Raw genomic sequence first — 23,990 nt, forward strand, 5'->3', positions numbered from 1 at the left:
GGATGAGCTGTAATGAGCTGTGTTTAGGATAAGAGGAGTAGAAGTGCTGAATATTTATGAGCTCTATGCATTGCAGCAAGCAGCCTGATCACGGGCAGAAATGTACATTGTTCAGGCTGAGAGCAAAAGACTGACCCCTTGAGGAGCAATTGGGGAGCATTCAGAAGGAGGCACTGCCCAAACATCTTATGCCCAAATAAGATCATTCAGAAGGAGGCGCTGCCCATCTTCTACCCAAATAAGATCATTTCATTGATGGGCACTGGATGGTATATGTTTTGGACTTTCACATCATTGTATGGCATGGCATTGTATGATATCTTATCTTTAACTATCCAAATATGAATAATGTTTATAGCAATGCTATGCATGTCACACACTATAGCACAAAAAGGTGCTATAGCTTATAGAACCAAAAATGGTTCTATTGCATATGGCACCCCTGAATGGTTCTTTAAGCCATTTTGAAGGATTCATCAAAGGAACTCCTAGGGGTTCTTTAAAGCCTGCATGGTTCTATATAGCATGACAAGAACCCCCCCCCCCCCCCCCTTTTTTTTTTTTTAAAAAAGTGAGTGTATGTGCAATAGCAATGAATGTCAGTATAAAATCTCCTGGTTTCTGCGGAAGAATGTGATTCATCTGTTGAGTTGAACTAAATATGGCTTTATCTGTATTGTTTCATTATTTGCAATGCATCTTTCCAGTAGCCTCATCTTGAAAGAGCAGCATTATGTGCAAATGCATAGGCATTATGACAGAAATCGTTTTTTGATCTATCTTTTGCAAATGATTTTATTCCATCTGGAGCTTATTATCATGTGAAAACGTTTTTTTTTTTTTTTTTTAAATCTGAGTTGAAATAGATACCCAGAGAATTTATGGCAATGTATGACATTTTACTATGGTTAGAACAATAATGTGTCACAGACACACACACACACACACACACACACACACACACACACACACACACACACACACACACACACACACACACACACACACACACACACACATACACACGCACACACACACACACACACACACACACACACACACACACACACACACACACACACACACACACACACACACACACACACACACACGCACACACTGCCCAGTGACTTCAGCCATATGAAACGTATTGACGCCAGATGAATTATGCCCCAGAGAAAGCCCAACTTCTCATGCTGAGATCAGTGAAGTCTCTCATATTACTGTTTACTTGGTTCCAAAAAGGTGTATATTACTTTCTGAAATGTCTTTATTCCTCTTTCCATCTCCATCTTTCTTTCTTTCTTTCTCTCTTTTGCAACACCGATGTATAACTTTGATATATTTCCAGTTGTCCCAATTTATATCCCTGTCAAGATGCTTAGTAATCACCACAATAGCCTATACCTTTATTCCTATATACCTGTAAAGTATGCCTTTTTCAATCAATTATTTTAGTGTCCATATTGGTAGAAGAAGCTATTTGGGATCCCTGCATTCATATTTAGATATTTATCTATAAATCATATAACTGGAGTATGTTGACCACACCCTGCAATAAGCCTATTTAACACACATCTGATAGTCAGATTGACCAACCCCTGATGTATTTCTTTCATCATATAAAGAGGTTAATTCTAGAATATTTTTCACTGTTCTATTATGCTATCAGTAGAGCTGGGAAACTCATCTTTAAGAGCAATAAGGACTTGTGCGTATAACTGCATCTAAGATGTGCTCTTTGGTGTCTCTACCTAAAGCTCTCTGATGGGAGGACTCTGCGGAACCTTTTTGCGCCCTTTGTGTGCTCTGCCGAGGAGCTGCTGACACTCAGCAGTGATACTTCTGGTGTAATGGGTCTCTATGAGACCGCCACACATTACTGTGGGAGCTTCATGGACTCTACAAATCATACCAAAATGCTGGTGTGAAATGCTGTGTGGTGGCCCATCCACAGCCAATTTAGCAGAACAACATCTATAAGCAGTTCTTTACTGTAGCTCACGTCTCTATCTTTTCAAGGCTTCTTGAATTTCCCCTTGGGGATCAATAAAGTATCTATCTATCTATCTAGTCTTATGTCCAAAATGAGCATTCCCTTCATCAGTGAATCTGTACTTTAGACAATCTGATAAAGTAAAATGAAGCTGTTTCTATGAGCGCCGTGCATATGCAGAGTCATTATGGTGCATCTTAGTGAGAATGGCAGCATTGTGCAATGGTCCAGTCTTTATGAATAGGAATCAATAGAGAAACATATCAATTAGAGCTTCCATTGTTTTACAAATTGTATTACAATTGAAGCAACTGTATAACCATAGCCATATAATATGGTATAATAATTGTATGGAGGAATTTTACATAATTGATTATGATTGTGATCAATAGAACTAGCTAAATGTAGTCATTTATGCGTCTGTGTTCAAATAAAATACTTCTCATCCAGAATCTGATTTTTAGCATGAAAATCTTGGAAAAAAATCAGTTGTTGCTTGGTCCATCGAGTTCTTTCTAAGCCCATATTTTCTTTCAATCTAAAGTTAAATTATGCTGTAGACGAAAATTAAGACGTTAAATTATGCTGTGGCTAAAAGCAACATGTACTATTTCAGTAAATTGATATTTTGGAACAGAACGGGCATGAGACATGTTTTTAATGTTTAATATTGTTGTCGCACTAGATCAGTTAAAATATTATACCCAAGTGCTTAATGTACAGTAATTGTTGCCCCAAGATTGTCAGGGGTCTTGCTGAAGTTGACTTGATTGTTCAGACTATACTTTAAACAAATTGGTTTAATGAAACTATTCCAAATAAAATCTTCACACCCCTTGAGATGCTGAAGCCAAAGCTGAGCTGACGTTCAGGGCTTTAACATCCTGCTTTGATGGGTTGGGGTTGTTTTCATACGCTGATACCTCTTATCCTTAAGTCTACGAGTGAGGCGCTCCACAGCGACACAAAAAGAAAGCGCAGTGTTGATTTTTGAAGAAAGTTTGCCATTTTTAGCAGCAGTTCATGAAACTGAGATATGTTTTCCTTTTCATGACATCTGAAACATGTGCGGTGGGTTGGGAACTCAAACCAGCTTGTTTCATCTTGAAGATGTTGTGCTGATCTATTAATGTGGTGGATGTATTACTGTAGCAGGATGTGGAGCTGTGCTTGTTTTGCAGTTGTGTCTGTGCCTGCGTGCATAATTTTTTTAATTTTTTTTTATGGCTTCTGCAAGATGTTTATTTTCAGCTCAGCTTCCGCGTGTGTTTGTGTGGCACAATTAATATTTACCATGCCAAAACTCAAAATGTAATCAAATCAAATGTTGAAAACATCTAAGCAATTTCTGAAATGTGTCAAAAGCTGGGTTTCTGAGCAAAACCATTGTGAAACAAAAGAAGAATGTATTGACTTGTGCTGTGCATGTGTTTATATTTGTTTTTGTATTTGTATTTGTGTATTTGACTGTGTTTGTGACTGTGAGTGTTTGTGAATCCATGTGATGTGTGTATGTGTGTGTGTGTGTGTGGCTTTGTGTCTATGTGTGCTTGTCTACACTGGGTTGTATCCTGACTGTGGGAAAAATGTATTTCAATGGACTACTTCTCACAATATATCATCCAGTTGTAGATCAATCCTGGGAATAAACATTCTCCAAAGCCACATAATTCACAGCGTTGACACCATGAGAGTGTCTTACACAAACCAATCAGGCTGTCTTTAAGGGATAATGTGATTACAGGCTCGCTATTGCAATGTTGACCAGATGCCTACCACACATATTTCAAACGTGTGATTTTCCTTGATTTCTAAAACCAACAGATACACAAAAAAAACAATTAATTTGTAGTGTCAAGGCTCTCATCGGCAGCGCTGATAAGACGTTTCGGTAAGGTTTGGTGGCGATGGTGCCGTAATATGAGAGTGGTGACATCACTGAGAATGTGAAATGTCTGGATGTGGTCCCGATATTTCTGTCTCTTTGTGTTGCGTTTGACACCATCGCTTCTTCTCTAGCGCCCTTTCACACAAGGGAGACGTTTCTCATCAGGGTGCTGCGCAGGGAGCAAACCAAAGGGGAAAAGCTCCAACAATGGAGCACAGGAACAGTGTGGAGAAAGTAACAAGCTTCTTTACTGTAATGCTGTTACAAACAACTACTGCATTGAGTATATACTGTATGCAAATGTAGTATGCAGTTTACTACTTTTCTGATGAAACTATATAAAACTGCATTTTAGAATTCAGAATGATACTTCTGTTGGAATACTGTGAATTTTGATTTGCCTTGAGAGGAAATCTTTCTTGGTAAAATTCTAAAGATGTCTACACAGGTTTCTGAGAGACAGCTCAGAAGTGGACCAACCACAAGCAAGCGAGTCTTTGAGCCTCTACCGAAGGGAAAAAAGCTCACACCGCTTTGTCAAAAAAAAAGAAGAAAAAAAACAGGAGTCTGCCTTTTCCTCATTACATGGAAAATGCAAGTTTGTAGAATACACCAGCCTTGATGTCAGAGGCTCTCTTCCCTTATTTGATGTATCAAAAAGTGTGGGGGCTGAGACACTCAAGCGGGTGCGGTGTGTGTGTGTGTGTGTGTGTGTGTGTGTGTGTGTGTGTGTGTGTGTGTGTGTGTGTGTGTGCGTGTGTGTGCGTGTCCTTCTGTGTGTGTGTGTGTGTGTGTGTGTGTGTGTGTGTACGTCACAGATGTGTACATGCCTGGCATGTTAGCTTCCTGCCAGCATCTCAGTTGAGCAACGGCGAGGTGCAAGCTGCAGGTCTGCGTGAACACTTTCCACTGTGCACACCGATACAAACAAGGCTGTTGAACCAGCGCTATCTCCCTGACAACCACTCACCATCTAACACTCAACAGACACACACTTGGCGTACAATTCCAATGTAAAGACAATAAAAACCACAATGCACTGTCTCCTGCATGAGAAGCATGATGGTGGTAATTACTGAATACATACACAAATGTCATGAATTGCTGTGTAGTCGAAAGATATTCACCTTATCAAATGCATGTGGACAATAGCAAACTTGGAGGGGAATAACCTATACGAAAATATCACTAAAGGTGAACTTTCGCTTTGCCTTGACTGTCTGGTCCTGTCCTGTGGACAAGAGTCTGTGGTTTGAGATAATCCCCTCCAAAGAACAAGAGCCAAGATGTCAAAGCAAATTTCAAATACTTTGAAGCTCAGCAACTCCGGGTAGGAAATATGCCTTATTTGTTGACTCTGTGATCACATATTCTATACACATGTGGATAGGGAATGCAGCCAGCCGTTGGTTTTCTCATAAAGTGCCCACACGAGTAGCCCAGGACAGGGAAATGAGTCAAACAGTAATCAGCAAAAAGCAGCTTCCGTGCCACTCACATTCGCTGAGGAAACCGAAACCTTTATTAATGGCCATTTACGAGGAAAGGAAGGACCTGTTAATTACTACTAAGAAAAGGAGACATTGGAGACGTCTTAGGCAACAGTTATTTGTGCTGTGATTACGACACAGTTTACGCTTTCTTTAACCACAGAGCACTTCTACACAACGCAGAGCAGACACTCATGCGTTTGTGTTTCAGCATCAGCGGTTGTGATCTTTTCCCTCCTGAAGTCTGAAGAAAGGTGCTGTATACACAGAACCTTCAGCCCATACAGTGTGATACGATCTTAGACCCCCTCTCAGAAACAAATGAAACAAACCGTCAGTAAAGGACAGCCTCAGTCTGTATGAGGCTGACTTGAGAACCCTTTGACCACAGAAGTGGTTGACATTTATCCTACCTTCCGGTATTTGTCAAACGTCAAGTGCAGGAAACTTTTTTTTTTTTTTTCAAAAATTTCAACAACAGCGAGGTGTCAGTCTTGATGGAAACCTCACCTGTTTCTCTCACAAATAAAGAAACTATTTTTAAATGCAGTGACCTTTTACAGTGTTAAAACACATTTGTGAAATTATTTAACTATTTGTTTTTGTAATGTGTACACTTCACCATTAATTTGTTATTCATGTGCTTGTAGCACAACATCAGAGAACAGATTTCACTGAAACATCAGGATCTAATCTCAGACTCAACAATACAGAAATAAACACCTCAATAAACATTTGCAAATATTGTGTGAAGATGGCCATTTAATATCGGCAGATATATCAGTTATTTTATGCGACAAGCAAAATGACACATTTTGGCTGGATTATTCACGCGAAGAAACACAAACACACACACACACACACACGACTGCAACAGCAGCGGCAGGCTCCAAGTCATTTACTCATGAGACAAACAAGGATAAGTGGGTTTTTAGTCCTTGTTTGAACCTCGGTTGATGTATAAGATGACATAGTGTTTTACTTATCTGCATGTAGCAAATCATGCATCTGGCTCTAATTTTTTGCGCTTACTTTGTAGACACGGCTCTGGCTTCATTAGCATTTTGTGTTTTGTTTGTCTTCTTTTGGAACATGATTGGCAGCTCATGATGGCTGTTTGAAGTATGTGCTGGCTGCCTTTGAAGCTTAGCAAAGGAGGATCTATATGACTTCATATGTGAATGCATCAGACTGGGAGAATGACACATTTGAATAACTGAGAAGGATCCCAAAACACTTTGAAATGTTCCTGAATATCTATTATTATTAGAATCAATTCAGTGATATTAGAAACAATAGACCGTTAAAATATCTTTAAAAGGGACTGACATATCAGCTAAACAATATTTGGTTTATTTTTCATTCAATATGTTTAGTATATACTGTATACTATAAAATGGTATCCCCCTCTCCTTCAAAACAACACGATGAAATGGATAGAAAGAAAAACAATCAAAGTAGGATATCATGGAACAATTAGATGATCTACTCAGCATGCTGCTGAGGTAAGGTACTATGTTTGATAAATTAAATATTTTCTGTAATTCTCATTTAATATGTGACACTTTCTATGATTTTTAGTTGGACTAGGAAAAATTGTCCACATAATCATGCATAACAAAAACATACAGCATTCTGTAATAATGTTTGTGGATTAGATACACACACAGACAGTATGATTAAATAATTAAAATGATCAAATCAAAAACAAAGCTGAAATGAAACTTTGTTATCCATGAATTCAATGAATAATTCCTACTTGTGTAATTATGCTGCTTTGACTGTCAAAAATAATGAGGTGTGAGTTTTCGGCTCAATCCTTGTTAGCATCAAAGGAGCCACGATACTGCCACCTACTGGTAGCCTATAAAAATCACAGGCATCGTTTGACTATATTCTCTGCACCCACATTGCATTGACATATGTCTTACATGTCACGTCTCACCGCGTATTTAGGGAAGTAATTAGTAGTTACACCCAAAGTGCATCACAGTAAAAGAAAAGACAGAGTTGAAAAGATTATTCAAATACCCAAGACTAACTACAACTAATACCCCCCGACAAAACATACAAACAAACACACCTCCAGACAGAGACTCCAGACTGTGCACTTTTCCTGTCTCATTTTCTCCAGGTGTTTATAGTGCAAGCATATCTGAGACAAGGCTGAAAACACAAATAAGACCTCTTACAAATGCCCTTCAATTAGCCTTTTCAATCATCATCATGCATACAGATCGGAATGGAATTAGTAAAGCATTAAAAGCATGGTTTAGATTCTTCCAAATAAACACCTTTATGGAGTTAAACAGTTATATTAATATTTTGAGCTTGTGAAAAGATGTTCACGTGTAGAAAAATATATCTCGCAGTTATGTAAAATAATTTGTCAGTGCAAAGGCATTTTGTTCGTAGAAATGTTGTGCATGTGTGAAAAAAGAAAGACATAGCCGATTTGCACACGTGTCATTTTTTGACACAAACTGTAGAAATAGTTTGTGCTTGTGTGAGAAAGTGTTGTACATGTAGTATATTTCCCATAGAAGTAAATTTCCCAATAGAACAAAATGTGCATAAGTAGTGAACACTGAGTCTGACCCACTGCAAGTGGGGATGACTTGGAAGACAAGGTTATTCAGACACTGTTCAGCATGGCAAAACATGTATGACGCACAAGCATCCTGGGACAAGATATGCTTGCATTGCAAGAACTGGCCAACTGACCTTTACCTAGTTAGGAGAGAAGATGTACATCTCTCTGCTATTTTGAGTGACCACAGATATGTTACAGTGGTTTCACCAGGTATAAAGGCAAAGTAACATGTTGTACTGGAGGAGCATGTTTCATGAACCGTGGCTCTGGAACGCAATAAACACAATCTTCAGTTTTACACAGTTTTGGCATTCTTGACTTTTTGAAAACTCACTTTTTGACACGACATACATGTTAATGTAATTTGCAAATGCAGCAAACATTCTCCCTTCCTGCTTTCCTGCATGTGCAACACTGGAGTTACAAGCTTACAACACTTAAAGACTCAAGTTAGGAGTATACATTTGTCCCCTTTTTAACAGCCTTTCTGAAGAGCCAGTCAGCACATAGCTTAGCTGACTCACCAGGCAGACAATCAGCACATTTCCTGCTGCCCATCAGCATCTATCTAGCATCAGGGTTGAAGCATTGCACCCAGGTCCTTTAGGCTACAGGAAGAATGGCCACCTTTAATCAAGATCTTTTTTACAAGCTCAGATTTGAATGGCTGCTTTTATTTTACTCATGATTGTAAAACATTTCATGTGACTGCCTCATGATAGTGTAAAGCTATAAACCTATAAAGGTAATAAACTGTGCCTTTGAAGAATGTAAAATATTCAAACTTTTTTTAAACACTATACCAAGTCATATTTGAAGTCTTTGCTATTTTTCCTACAATTGTATATCGGAAAACAAACATTTCCAATTAGCCTACACTACAGCAGATTTTTATGTTACGTAACTTAAAGGCATTAATATTTGAATAATTATTACCTGCTTGTAGTTCATGCCATGAATGATGCAGTTACGTAAAAGCTATTCTGCATTGTTTTAATTGAAAAAATAAATAAAGATATCCACTATCTGCTGTCCTCTTAGCAACTGTGAGGTATTTCACACTCAGTCAGTGTTACTTCTAACCTTTCCCTAAAAATGCATTGATGTTTTGAGGCCTACAATGCTTCAATGTTCTGTTACTCTATATCTACTCAACATGTAACAACTTACAAGGATAATGTTGAAATAAGTATGCAAAATGAATATATATATATATATATATATATATAGATAGATTTTTTTTTTTTTTTTTTTTTTTTGGCGTGGGCAAGTTTGTCGAGGACTGTTGCTGTCTGACTTGAATGTCATGCACCCTCCCTTCTCTCCCACAGCACTCTGTTGTGTCTTGTTGCTATCTGTCAAGAGATGTGCTGACATAAGACTATGTTCTCTGAAGGTGAGAGACTATGTTCTCTGAAGGTGAGAGTGTGAAAATATTACATATTTTGGCCCTTCTGTTCAAATAATTCATCATTACTGCTAATGGACATTTCCTTCAAAATGTTATTAATCTTGGGGAAAGTGTACCACCTAGTGGCAATACTGATGACATGAAAATAAAAACATAAAAATAGCTGCAAAAAAGCCTTTAGGCAAATTCACATCGATTTTAATGACAGTTGGAGTTGTGTTTTAAAGATGCAGACTACATGATTGTTTTTTTTTTGCTTCTACAGCTTTCATGAATTTCGACCGGAGATTAAATGAAAAAAAGAACATGGCAGACATATCTTTGTGTTTGAAAATTGATTTCTTTAGACGTTCATCTCAGGGTCATGGTCTTTAGGATCCAGTCGTGCTTTCATCAAAATTCACATAACTTTTCAGCACACTGAAACAAGACTCCTAGGCTAGATTACAGGAGACAAAACGGCAGAACTAGACATTTGATATCTGATATCAGCGAGGCACAAATGAAAATATCAACTCTGCTTTGTTTGGTGGTTTATTCATTCCATTACTTTACTTATATGTATTTGTCTTTGTATTCAAACTGAGGGGTGTGTGGTGTGGTAAACCTCATCTCCTCATGTCTCAACCATCCACATGCAAATGGGCATGGATCAGAATGTGAGCAATACACTTCGGCTTGTTATTGTTATTATTAATATTAATATTATTACTGCCATTATTACTGCCTCTCTATTATAATAGAAAAGTGTTCTTCTTCCTCTGCTCCCATCAAATGGGGTGTTCCCCAAGGCTCTATCCTGGGACCCCTCTTATTTTCCTTAGCCTATATATGCTTCCCCTTGGCTCAATTTTCAAGAAATATTTCCTAGTTCCTATATTTAGTTTCACCCAAAAGTTCTAGCTCTATTTGTAGACTGGTCAGGTCCTCAGCATAGATTATTCTCTCGGTCCCCTTTCTGCTTATTTGCACAGTGATAGACTATTAAACATCCTGGTGTTTTTTTTTAATGGTTTAACAAAGAAGTCAGTAATCTGGTGAGAGCCAACTATTATCATCTGTTGCAAAAGTATAAGTCATTTCTAACCCTCATATAGACCTGGAGACCGTAATCCATGTTTTTATTACTTCTTCTTACTTACTGCAATGTAGGCTACTTTATTTGGGACTGTCCCATTCAACTCTCACAATTACAAATGGTCCAAAACACAGCTGGCTTTTAACTGTAGGCTACAAAGAAACATCAACACATCTCCCCGGTCCTTGCCCTGCTGCTACCAGTGCAATATAGAGTTGATTTCCGATCTGCTCTCACCTTACTTATTGTTATTTTATTTATATTTTGCCTTATTTTGTATGGATCACACTGATGTTCATTGCTTCCCTTCCCTTGCTCTGCTCCCCTTGCTTTCAAATATTAACCCCTTGTTCCTCAAATGTTTTATCTGGTATTAGGCTATTGTGTCTAATCTCACAAATTATGAAGCACTTTAGGTAAACTCTGTTGTTTTTAAGTGTGCTATAGGCCTACAAATAAAATGACTTATATTATTATGTTTCTGTTTTCTCCAGAAATTCAAAGGATCTGAAATTGAACCACACCATGATGACCCTCAACAGTTGCTTATCCTTTAGTCCAGTAGTAATAGGGTCAAACCCGGAACAAATTAGTAACAAGCTGAATTTTTCAGGATATGTTCAGAATACCTTTAGGAATAACATACTAAAAGTCCCCGTGAATCCCCCTTGTGCTCTCTGAGATATTCAAGATGGCGTCCAAAATGGCCGTAATTTGGAGATTTTTCCGTATTTCAGGCTTAAAACCTAATACAAATGCAATTAAAAGGTCAAAATATATGTTTTATAGGGCAAGTAAGTCAATTTCATCATTAGTTTATTGAATGGAGACATTTCATAATAATACAGTTACCTCCATAAGTATTGGAACACATGCTAAAGTTGACTGTATAAAATCGTCTTGTGGAAATTGATCTTAATGCCTTAAATGGAAAAAATGAGGAAATATCCAACCTTTAAGCCGTTTAAGGACATCAATTTTGTTTGTGAATAAGTATATATCATAATGTTTTTTTTTTCAGTTAGCCTATTATCTGGTTTCATTCTCATTGAGCTCAATGCAATTCAAACCAGCTAATAGGCTAACTGAAATAAAACCATGCTAATCTCTTGGTATGGTGAAGGGTATGTGATGATGTGGGGTTATTTTAATTCCAAAGGCCAAGGGTTCTTTATCAGGGTGCATTGTGTCCTGGATGGATCCATTTATTTAAAATAAATAAATGAATAAAAAATCGTCCTGCCTCTATGGGAATTTTAACACATAGGGTTAACATAGGCGTTCCAATACGTATGACCCCTGTATTTTAAGGAAAACATTTATTTATTTACAATACATTATTCATTCAGAAAGATATTTCCTCATTTTTTCATTTAAGGCATTAAGATCAATTTTCAAAAGATGATTTTATATAGTCAACTTAGCATGTGTTACAATACTTATGGTCGGAGGGGACTGTACATCACTTCAGTCATCATTCTCATCATCAGAAACTGGTCTTGATTCTTCAGTTTCTTCATCATCTAGTAAAGATGACAGAGTTGGCCTTCCTTTGCATCCAACTTGCACATAATCCGTGCATAACTCCTTACAGATAATGCATGACTCTGTCGCTGTCGCTGAATGACTCTGATGTCAAAAATATAGTATCTATAGACTCTGTGACCGTGACAATTTATATGTGAACTCCTACTGAGCTCAGGACTTCACAAGTTCACATTTAAGAATGTTCACAGTACTGTAAATGCGTGTAGGTTTCCAAGAAGAAATTACAATCAAGGATTGAAATGACAAAAAAGTCATTATTTGCATAATGAATACCTCTCGTATACTGTATGTTTATGAAATGGCTTTATTACTTGATGTTTAGGACGTTATGTACAAGTATACTATTATATGCTATATGAGGTCAGCATTATATATAATATTATGTGCTATTATATTACAAAGGTTATAGAGGGAAAATTGTTGTCTGATTGTTTTATCTAACTGTGCGTTCACACCAAAAGCTACCAAAGTTGCAAGATCGCTTTTGTAGCTGTAAAATGCAGCTGCTACATAATTATTATGAAGTTGCTCATGACATGAGAGATTTTAACCTTCAATTTCAATTCTCTTAACTCAATTTTTGTTAGAAAATGTAAGATAATCTGCTATTTTATATATCTTATAATAATAATAATGATGATGATAATAACAATAATATATAAAATTGTATTGTATCGTGACCTTAATATCGTGTAGCCTATCGTATCGTGGATTGAGTGTGTCATTACATACCTACCTTTAACTTTTTTTAGTCGCTCTAGTCGCCCAAATTTTGCCGCTGGTCGCTTTTGTTGCTTTAGTCGCTCGTCTCCATTCAAAGTCAATTGCTTGCAGTGATTTCGCAGCTTTGGTCACTCTTGGTGTCAAGGCACGGTTACATTATGTTCAATCTCACAATCATGTCGACTATCAAATTTGTATGTACATTTTGTGTCATTGTCACATTAATGATCTTGTAATCTTGGTTAACATTAATTTTAGCAGTGTGTCAATGGTGAATTTGGATTCCTTGTATGAGAAAACATATTTCATGGTTCCATCCAGGTCACTGTGCACCCTAATAAAGTCCCCTTGGCCTTTGGAATTAAAATAACCCCACATCATCACATACCCTTCACCATACCAAGAGATGGTTTTATTTCGGTTAGCCTATTAGCTGGTTTGAATTGCATTGAGCTCAATGAGAATGAAACCAGCTAATAGCTTAACTGAATTAAAACCATTATGATACTTATTCACAAACAAAATTGATGTCCTTAAAGGTTGAATATATCCTAATTTTTTCCATTTAAGGCATTAAGATCAATTTCCAAAAGACGATTTTATACAGTCAACTTTAGCATGTGTTCCAATACTTATGGAGGTAACTGTATTATTATGAAATGTCTCCATTCAAGAAACTAATGATGAACTTGACTTACTTACCCTAAAAAAAACATATATTTTGACCTTTTAATTGCATTTGTATTAGGTTTTAAGCCTGAGATGCGGAAAAATCTCCAAATAGCAGCCATTTTGGACGCCATCTTGAATATCTCAGAGAGCACAAGGGGGATTCACGGGGACTTTTAGTATGTTATTTCTAAAGGTATTCTGAACATATCCTGAAAAATTCAGCTTGTTACTAATTTGTTCCGGGTTTGACCCTATTTTGAGCTAATGCTCTTGGACTACTTACAACATAATGGAATTCAGTAAAATACTTTTGCCCTTAGACTACCTGTTCACAAATGCTAATGCAAATAATTTGTGATAGAAGAGTTAGCCTTTTTGCATAGCACTTGAGCTCTCGACTCCATGCATAAAAGCCCATCACGTGTAGAAAAGACAATTGGACATTTTGCCTGCTAACTTTCTTAAAGCTTGGTTTTAGCCAGTAGACTTATATATTATAGTTTTCTCAGATTTTGTCACTGTATCTGTTCAGGCAAATATGCCGACGCTGTTAGGACTTTCTGTTCTCATTTCAGCAGATGGGCGTGACGTAGGCTGCGTTTCAAGCGCTTGCGTGACTGTGAGTATGTGACGCATCTCCTCCTACTCCTCCCTTTGTCCACTGTGCAGCAGAATCTGGTTCAGGAGAGCTTCATAAGGAGTTTACAATTCAGAGGTATGTTGAAATTTAATACAAAGAGTTGCGATGCTGTGCTCCTTTACGACGTGTCTTTCTCCGTGTCAGTCGTGAACCTGACCAACACTTATCTTATGCTGTCACGCATGCACTCTGTTGCAGTTTGCCTAAGCAGCAAAAGATGCTGATGGACATGGTGCAGCACTGCAGTGAGATATCCTCGCTCCATCAGTTAGCTACACGAGTGAGGCCTGGTTTGTTAGCCAGCTAGCTAATTCTAAATGCTTCCATTCAATGAGGACTCCATAGGCAGTTGCATAAATGTCTAAAATGTCACCACATTAAATTATTTAAAAACAGGGAAGCAGGGTAGCTTTATCGGTGAACTGTGTGAGGCATTTTAGTGTTGGCCACAATTAGCAGCCTAGCTAGCAAGATAGCCCACAGTTATTTGCAAAACTTCAAATAAATGTTTCATCAATTCCAACGTTGCTAGCAACACCGGATTTGATCAGTGTAGCTGATTATCAAGACAAAATTGTCACAAGTGTATTTTGTTCGGAAAAGGATAGCAACGCCGGGTGCTAGATGCAAAGCCCCCTTATGTTTCCGCATTGGTTGGTGGTACATGCAGGTAGTCACGTCAGTGATGGTCAGGTCAGGGATATGCTAGCTAGCTAGCATTCCTAGAACGTTAGCTGTCAAGCTAAAGCGAGCATTAGTTAACTTGATGTTGGTGCTCAACCAGCCACTCCCTAACACTGATGATAGTGTCGGTGTCAGGCAACAAATTCGTAAATGGCAACTTCAGTGTTTGATATTGCATGCATCTTTTTTGCGAACACATTTTTCTCACCCATTCATTGTTAGCACAGCAGTCACATTGACTGAAAAAAAGTGAGCTTTAATAGTCACAAACCATAACCAACAAGTACTTCTTGTCCGACTTGTTACAGATACTCCTCCCTAGTTTTAGTGAAAGCACGCGGAATGTTTTCTGTGTTGAAATAGGCCACACCTTTTACAACCTTCATATATTCCGCTTCCTGTAATCCTTTGGCCAACAATGCCCTTGACTGTAGTGACAGGTGAATAAGTCATGCTGTGATCCAAGATGGCAAAGCACCATCACCTTTAAACACTGTAATTCATGTAGTTCCTAAACTTGCCTTTACTAAGGTCATAAAAATGAAAGTACCATCAATACAAGAGCATTGATGACCTTGCTTGTTCTATGCCATGGGACAAATTTAATTCCAACCAGTCATATTATGGGAAACCAAGGACATTATGTCTGATCATGTAGCCTATTTTCCATGTCACACAGGGCTTGGTCTCAGTCTCCATGGGAGATCTAGTTAATTCCTTCCCCATTTAACCATGTGGTTGCGATGTCTGCCAGTCCCCCACTATAGATTGTGCTAATGACTGTACTGAAGACAATATATCTGGTAACAGGTAGCCAGTGCAGTTGTAGGAAGACAGTGTAATTTGATCTTGAACAGCATATGGGAAACATTATACAAACGTTGGCTTATAAAATTTAACTTAAAAAACGTATCTCTGTCCATGTTTATATGCTCTTCATTTGAACAAACTTCTCCATCAGGTCTTTATAACGCTCTATCTCTCATATCTCACATATCTCACACCAACACTTGATAGTATAGCCTCCCAGCGTTTTTGCGGCAGTCTTACAGACAACAGTTTGACTGATGACAATGTCCAATTCTTAATTACAGATCATGGCTGTACCCCCAATATACGTCGACCTTGGCAAACCAGCCAGGGATGTCTTCACCAAGGGTTACGGTAAGAATCAAAAAGTCATTACTGTTTGTTTACTATGATAACTTCTGATGAGCTGAAAATGTATTGGCTTTAAATAGCGTATCCCAGCTCATCAGGATTTCCTGGGGCACGTTGACCCCAAAGGCCAGGTCCTGAGCTGTGGGAATTCCAGATCAATAGTCAGTGAATGGAGCTGGACCGCTGTCATTGTCCTCGGCTCGTCCCTCAGTTGGGCTTTAAGCTTCCTGGGGGAGGGGTGTGTGCGTTCATATAGTACTGTGTGTGTGTGTGTGTGTGTGTGTGTGTGTGTGTGTGTGTGTGTGTGTGTGTGTGTGTGTGTGTGTGTGTGTGTGTGTGTGTGTGTGTGTGTGTGTGTGTGTGTGTGTGTGTGTGTGTGTGTACGTGTGTGTGTGTGTGTGTGTGTGTGTGTGTGTGTGTGTGTGTGTGTGTGTGTGTGTGTGTGTATTTGGATGATGTAATCTTGGTATTGGAATCTCTCCAGATATGTGTGATTATTTGCTTAATGTTTCTAGTTCAGTTGTAGCAGTTGTGGAATTCCTTTTTCTTCTGATTATTATTCACTGATTGTTGTTAGATTACACCTTAAATATTAAGCATGGATCTTGAAAACAGGTCGAATAATAACAATAATCAATGAATAGATGTGAAAAGCGCGAAGCATGAACAAAGTTTGAAGAGTTTTTGAATGAGTTCAAGTAGCTGTAAACTGTCAAATCTGTGGTCTCAACTCAGTACAATGTAATATCCTAGGTTTTGGCCTGATCAAGCTGGACTTGAAAACAAAGTCAGAAAATGGATTGGTAAGTTAAGATTTCTGCTTTAAGACTTTTGGTTGTGAATCATGGTGGGATGGAGGGTGCTGCACATATGTTACTGATGTTGAATAAGATTTACATTTCACAGATGTTGTTTCACTACAGTGTATATTAAACTTCACCTCACAGCTTTTGATTTGTAACCCATCATAGGTCGGTAACAACCTGATCAGCAATTATTAATTAGATTTGACTGAGTTGGATCAGCAATAGGGGTACAATTATTGTGTTGCCATCACTATGTGCTAAGAACCGTTTTGAAGGTTTCCCCCCAAAATGCAGAATGCACATCCTGAAACAAATAAACAGAGAGCAGAGTATCTAAGTATGACGTGCCATTATACAACTACACAAAGTCTCTAGAATCAAAGCAAATTTAGTACCCACACTACTAGCCAGCAGTGTTTGAAATAACTAGAAATGTGCATGTCTGTGGGGGAGCTGCAAGAGTGGGCTTGCTCACCAGGGGGCAGTGATGTAAACGCCTGAACAGTCCCCCATTCATTTCAATGGGGAAACGCCTCTGGTGGAGCATGGCGGAACTACAAGGGTCTAAAAACGAAGGTTATGCATATAACCACGGTTCTATGAGTTTCGGATGACTCTGGCGGTCAGGAGAAACAAAATAGAACAGGAATACCGGAAAAACGACAACCGGCAGCCATCCGACGTTAATAAGCAACCTACACCGGATCAGCCTGATGTTTTAGTATTTGAACCGCGTCGATAGCTCAAACGCTCTAGGAGAAGAGGCGTTCTCAAAAAACGGGCAAGCCCAGTATTGGGTGTATAGTGTAAAGACACCTGAAGACATTGACTAATGCCTAGTGTATCATTTCATCACTAATAATGAAGATGCCCAGTATTGGGTGTATAGTGTAAAGACACCTGAAGACATTGACTAATGCCTAGTGTGTCATTTCATCACTAATAATGGAGATGCTCAGTATTGGGTGTATAGTGTAAAGACACCTGAAGACATTGACTAATGCCTAGTGTGTCATTTCATCACTATGTAGTAATCATGCTGTACCCTGCTCACTCCTCTACTCGTCGCATTGCTGCAGTGTTGTGACTGCTGTGTTGTGACTGCAGTGTTTTTACTGGCATGACTTGGCCATTTGCAGGAATTCACCAGCACAGGCTCTGCTAACACAGAGACCAGCAAAGTGGCGGGCACCCTGGAGACCAAGTACAAATGGTCAGAGCACGGTCTGACCTTCACCGAGAAGTGGAATACAGACAACACCCTGGGCACGGAGATCACACTAGAGGACCAGGTGAGGCGCCATCTTTGTTACACTTTCAACTCTAGCTGCTTTGTGTGTCCTGACTGCAGGTCTGGGCAAAGAAAGATCAACTTTCCATGAATATAATTTATTTTCTTTGTCTTCTCAGCTGGCTAAAGGTCTGAAGTTGACATTTGATTCATCTTTCTCGCCAAACACAGGGTAAGTCAAGCAAAGTTTCTCTTGCAATACCTTAACAAAAGATCCCACCTCATATGATTGAATCCTTCAGGGCTGTGCAAGGTATCAACATAATCTACTACTAATGGTCAAGTATGACTGGCAATGATTATGAAAACAACAACCAAAATATAATGATTATCTTTGCAACAATCTGTTTTGCAGCAATTTATTTTGTCTTGAGTTTTAAATCCAGTACATTCCCTTGTCTTACAGTGGTAACTGTGCAGTGATGTGGTGATCTTTTTTTTAATTGATTCTTTTTTCATTGCTTTTCAGTTAAATTTCAGTTAAATTCAATCATTGAGTAATCACATTTTTTGATTATTTTGATCTCAATATTATATAATGAATTTTAAACAAGATCGCCATAATCAAGGAGCCCTACTTCTTCAACATCTGTTCGATTCAGTTCGCCTAGATTTTAAATCACCTGGAACGTTTTAGGAACGGTGCCTATTAAGTACACGTATCATTGGTTATAAAAAATTCCCTGTCTGTATTTCAGCAAGAAGAGTGGAAAGATCAAGACTGGCTATAAGCGAGAGCACATCAATCTGGGCTGTGATGTGGATTATGACATCAATGGCACGGCCGTTCACGGGGCAGCGGTCGTGGGCTACGAGGGATGGTTGGCCGGCTATCAGATGACCTTCGAGGCGGGCAAGAACAGGGTCACCCAGAGCAACTTCGCTGTCGGTTACAAGACTGACGAGTTCCAGCTGCACACCAATGTGTAAGTGTACTCGTAGGGCCTGTGCTTTTGGCAGGCCTGTTGAACTACCGTAATTTCCCGACTATTAGCCGCGGCTTATACATTGATTTTGCTAAATTTCTTCAGCTATAGGTCAATACAGGGGGGCAGTTAATATGGTGTTAATATGGTTTTGTTTCTTTTAACTTGCATAAAACACTGCCCTGCGGCTTATACACGATGTGGCTTATATGCGGGAAATTACTGTATAGTTGTTGAAAACATCTGAACGATACAAAGAAACGGCTCATTAGGTTTTGGCTCCTGTGAGTGTGCCAATTTTGTAATGTCCTGTCCCGGAAAAGTATGGGGATGAGGAGAGGAAAGGAGATAAATGAAGCTGAAATTTTAGTTTGGATATGTTAATGCAAACAGATGGTTTCATTTAGGTCACAATCAGTAAACAATTGTCTACATCATAACCACTGACTAAACATTAAATAAAAGGACTGATAAAGTCAAGTACTGATAAGATTGATAGTCTGGTTTCTGTATATCGTAAAAGTAAACAAGCACTTTTGACTGTCATCCACTTAACTGTTGCAGCACTTTATTCAGAATAAAATATATTGGTATAGAAGTACGAGGAGTCGAGAAATATTTGAGATTGTTGGTGAATATTGGAGTCTCTTAGTGAAGACTGCTAGTGCTACTCCACTGTTTATAGTGGTCAGGAAAGGTCATCAATGACAACGTAAACAAAACAGTGTCCTTCGCTGTCCTACTGTCCGTCTGGGCAGTGTGTGATAGTAGTTATTTATGTCGTCATTTATTTCGGGGTGATGGGATTTGTCAAGGGCTTTGTTGGGGAGGAGAAAATAAGCTACTGTTGTTTATTCCTGCCTGACCGTGTTGTCTGCCTGCCCATTACTTTTGCAAGATCAGTTAAGATGCCTCTAATGTCTTCAGCCTCCTTAATCTCTTGCAAATCCAACTTGCACATCACTTTTCTATTCTACCAGGATGCCAAGATATCCAGCACACACAGAGTTGAACAATGTCATTTTTATACGGCCTAGATGAACTGTCTGTTTCACTTGAAATTGTATATTTTTTCCTGACTCTTTTTCTTTTTAAATATATGTCTCTTTCAGAAATGATGGCACTGAATTTGGTGGGTCTATTTACCAGAAGGTGAATGATCAGCTTGAGACAGCAGTCAATCTGGCCTGGACTGCCGGGAATAGCAACACACGCTTTGGCATCGCTGCCAAGTATCAGATCGATTCCGACGCCTCCTTCTCGGTATGAGCGGCACAGTGCCACCCCTCTCACTGTCTGATAAGTCCTTTAGCACAGCGGGCAAGTTTCCCATGCATGGATTAGACCTAGTCCACGCGTAAACACCTTTTTTTTTTCAATGGCTCTTTCAGTCTTGGACTAGGCTTAATAAATGTGTGGAAAACACAGCATCACTAGGCAGTTCTTTCACCCAGGGTGTGGGCAAAGATCCTTGATTACTAACTCGCTTTAACCCTCTCTGGTGTGGGATTTTGAACATTTCTGCTCTGCAGCAATTCATGATTCTAAAATTCTTTGTTGAATTCAATGAACCCAGATATTCTTTACAATGTTCATTTTCCACCATTCGTGACAGTACACCTTTAAAGGGAGGTTCAGACCAGAGTGCTAGAGAGCGATATCTATATCTATATCTATCTATATGGCTCTGGTTCAAACCAGAGTGCTAGAGAGCGATATCTATATCTATATCTATCTATATGGCTCTGGTTCAAACCAGAGTGCTAGAGAGCGATATCTATATCTATATCTATCTATATGGCTCTGGTGCAGATCAGAGCGATATCTATCTATATGGCTCTGGTTCAAACCAGAGCGCTAGAGAGAGATGTCTATATCTATATCTATCTATATGGCTCTGTTTCAAACCAGAGCGCTAGAGAGAGATGTCTATATCTATATGGCTACTGTACTACAGTATGGAGTTGAATATTGACGCCAAGGGTCATATTTAAGAATTCTTCCATTGTGCTACTTTAAGAACTTGAGTGTGATTTTATTCATTTGTTCTGAGGGTTAGGGTAAAATACAACAACTTATGCTTCACAAGTTCTGCATTTTTTCTGAATTCTTTTTTTTTTTCTAGGCCAAAGTGAACAATTCTAGCCTTGTTGGTCTTGGATACACCCAAACTCTTAAGCCAGGTAAGAACACTAAATGAGAAAGTAAACATGTAGCTATGTAAGAGATCCTGCATATCATTATTTTTCATGATTTACAGTTGTGGGGTAGTCAATCTGCTGCATTCTCTTAGCTACCTGCTAATGTATTATCATTTTATTTTATTTTATTCTATTTTTTTTTTTTTTTTGCTTTAGGGATCAAGCTTACCCTGTCGGCTCTTTTGGACGGAAAGAACATCAACGCTGGCGGCCACAAGCTTGGTCTGGGTCTGGAGTTTGAGGCATAGACGGCCATCTCAAAGCTCTGATTATTTCGTTGAATCTACCCTCACAACCTTGTGTTTCTCTAGATGTGCTACGGATGAGTTGAGGTGTTACAATGTCAAATCATCCAACAGTTGATTTCCTCACTGTTGGATTTCAGATGATAGGTTATACTGGACTTCAAGACCCAAGTTTATGAAAAGGGAAACATTGCATATTTAAGAACTTTAAAAGGTAGGCCTCACAAGAACATTTAAGTAAAGTAGTTATTGTAATGTTTCAGAATGAAAATGCATATTTCTTTTGCTATCATCATGTGAGTAAACATTAACTTATTGACCGTTAAGTACCAGAACAATCTGGGCAAATTATTTCAGTCAGATTTCAAACCACAATTTCAGCTTTTCTGGGAGAAAACATGTCCACAAGGTTGGACCGATATAGTTTGTCAAAGAGACACTGACCTTGGTTGAACAACATTCCTTTACCACTAAAATATTCCTGGTCTGGGAATATTTATATTGACAAACAAAGCCTTCGAGAAAGAAGGAAGCAGTCTGTTTACAGATACTACTGGATGGGTTAGTTGTCCTCCACTTATGCAGCAGCAGTAGGCCTATGAGGCACTGAACCTTGGTGTTTGTCAGTCAGTGTTTTGTCTCACTCGTCTTTGTGAATCGGATGTGAACTGATTTTCTTTTGTTATTCTTATACCTTAATCATGTTACCAATATTCTTGTGTACTTTAACCTGCCTGTCACACGGAAGGCAAGATTCTTGCAACTCTGTTGTCCCTGAACAGTAAAGGAAGACACGTATATGCTAAACACTAGTCAATCCCGAATGCCATTGGGCTGAAATTAATACATTTGAAACGAAAATGTAGTCTTCCAGTGTTGAAGTAGGATCAGAACACTATGTACTTGACATTCTTGTTGCCCCCTAAAATAAGTAAAGTATTTGAACCTAAACTCTGCTTAAGTCTCAGTAAATATTTATTTGTATGAGAAAATGGAAACTGATTCCGACTATTCCTAACATGTATTTGACACTGTAGATAGTAAGGTGTGGCGGTTGACTGTCCAGTGCAGTTTGTGAAGGTTAGGCAAAGCTGGAAGTATGTTAGGAAGGAATCCCTGATCAAATGTGATTTGTTTGCCTGGAGCAGTGATTACATAACTTTGAAAAGTTTGCTGCCAGAAGTCTTTTTCTTTTCTTTTACTGTCGCGACCATAGACTGTAAAAAATATTTTTTAACAGTCTATGGTCGCTACAGTAAAATAAAAGAAAAGTGATTTCAAAGAGTGCATACGGAAATTTTTCAAATCCTTTCAAATGTTTTGACATTTTGTTAAGTCACCGCGGTTGCCTGTTTCACGGAATTAATGGACAAGGGGGGCGGCAAAGACCTTCCTGAGCGCAGCGGAGGGGAGTTACCTCGACCCGAGTCCACAAATTTCTTTCTTATAACAGGCCACCATTATTATGTACAGGTCTAGAATGCACCTAAATAACCAGAATATGATCGGAATACCACCTATTTTATTCCGGTTATGCTTATTCCAAAAATGACCTTATTCCGGTTAAGGCAATCGAAAAATGACGTTTAGGCCTACATGGGAGTATCTTATTCTGAATATTGTCTTAACCAGGTTAATATTGGAATATTAATGTCCATGTAAACGCACTCAGTGTTAAACTTTTTTTACCAGATCCACTTCATGATGTCTCATCAGAATTCAGCATTATTCAGGCCACCACACCAGCCAATCATAAAATATTTCTTCTACAAATAAAAACAGGAAATGTCCCATTGAGAAGTAATCCCTTAATATCTAACTTTATTTGTTCAGTGTAGTTAAGCAACTGTATGGGTTTAAAATGAGAACACATATTTAGGTAAAAATGTATAAGGGATGTGGATAGTGTTGTAAAATTGAGGTTCTTGATGTTATGCCTGATCTACCAACTTGGTCTGATGAATTTGAATTAGGACCTTTCTGTTACTAACTAGAATTTGTGATGTGAGCTATGCTGATGCAGTTTCTTGTTGCACTTTTAAATGGGGTAAACTTAGGCAATGGCCACCAGAACAGTTTGTCCTTGGTTGATGGTATCAGGGTTGATGAAAGGGAAATATTTAATAATGTGTAGTAAAAAGTTCATTATTTGGTCATTTTATTTGAATTTGAGGTGGCCTAATGGTCAGCTCTTAGATTGGTCTATTATTGCAGGCGCTATTTGCCTCTCTAGGCAAGTGTTTTGTCTTTAGAGTAGGCTCTATGATTTCTGATTTTTGGCAGTGTTCCCCTGCCTTAATTTTTTGTCTGGGATAGTAACAACAAGAATTCTCACAAGGGCAGCCAAAACACCTTACAGACTCAGGTTTATCTATGGTTCTAATCTAGGACTGTCTATCACAATTTACCATCCTTTTACATCACCCAATGCACTCATAGCTGAACAGTTCATAGATCATAATGTCGTTTGTTTATAACAAGTTTTAGTTAAGTCAATATTATAATAGTTCATATGAATAGTTGAATACATTATTTCGTATCTTTGTGAGAAAATAAATGGGGTCTTTGTGATTACATACGTAGCTTACCAGAAGGAAACAGGCAGTATGCCACGTCTTAGTTTTTTTTTTTTTAAGT

General features: G+C 38.5%; 1 protein-coding gene across 1 annotated transcript; it reads left to right on the forward strand.

Annotated features, from left to right (window-relative positions):
- Positions 1 to 14,014: 14,014 nt before the first annotated feature.
- On the forward strand, positions 14,015 to 22,309 carry vdac1 (voltage-dependent anion channel 1). The gene is made up of 9 exons (XM_062536044.1): positions 14,015 to 14,114; positions 15,818 to 15,887; positions 16,638 to 16,687; positions 17,830 to 17,982; positions 18,101 to 18,153; positions 18,680 to 18,907; positions 20,020 to 20,170; positions 21,033 to 21,090; positions 21,265 to 22,309. Exons 2-9 carry the CDS (start codon positions 15,821 to 15,823, stop codon positions 21,354 to 21,356), a joined length of 852 nt encoding a protein of 283 aa, XP_062392028.1. The 5' UTR covers positions 14,015 to 14,114; positions 15,818 to 15,820; the 3' UTR covers positions 21,357 to 22,309.
- The last annotated feature ends 1,681 nt before the right edge of the window (positions 22,310 to 23,990 follow it).

The sequence above is a fragment of the Sardina pilchardus genome, chromosome 5 (assembly GCF_963854185.1).
Source record: "Sardina pilchardus chromosome 5, fSarPil1.1, whole genome shotgun sequence".
Lineage (NCBI taxonomy): Eukaryota > Metazoa > Chordata > Actinopteri > Clupeiformes > Clupeidae > Sardina > Sardina pilchardus.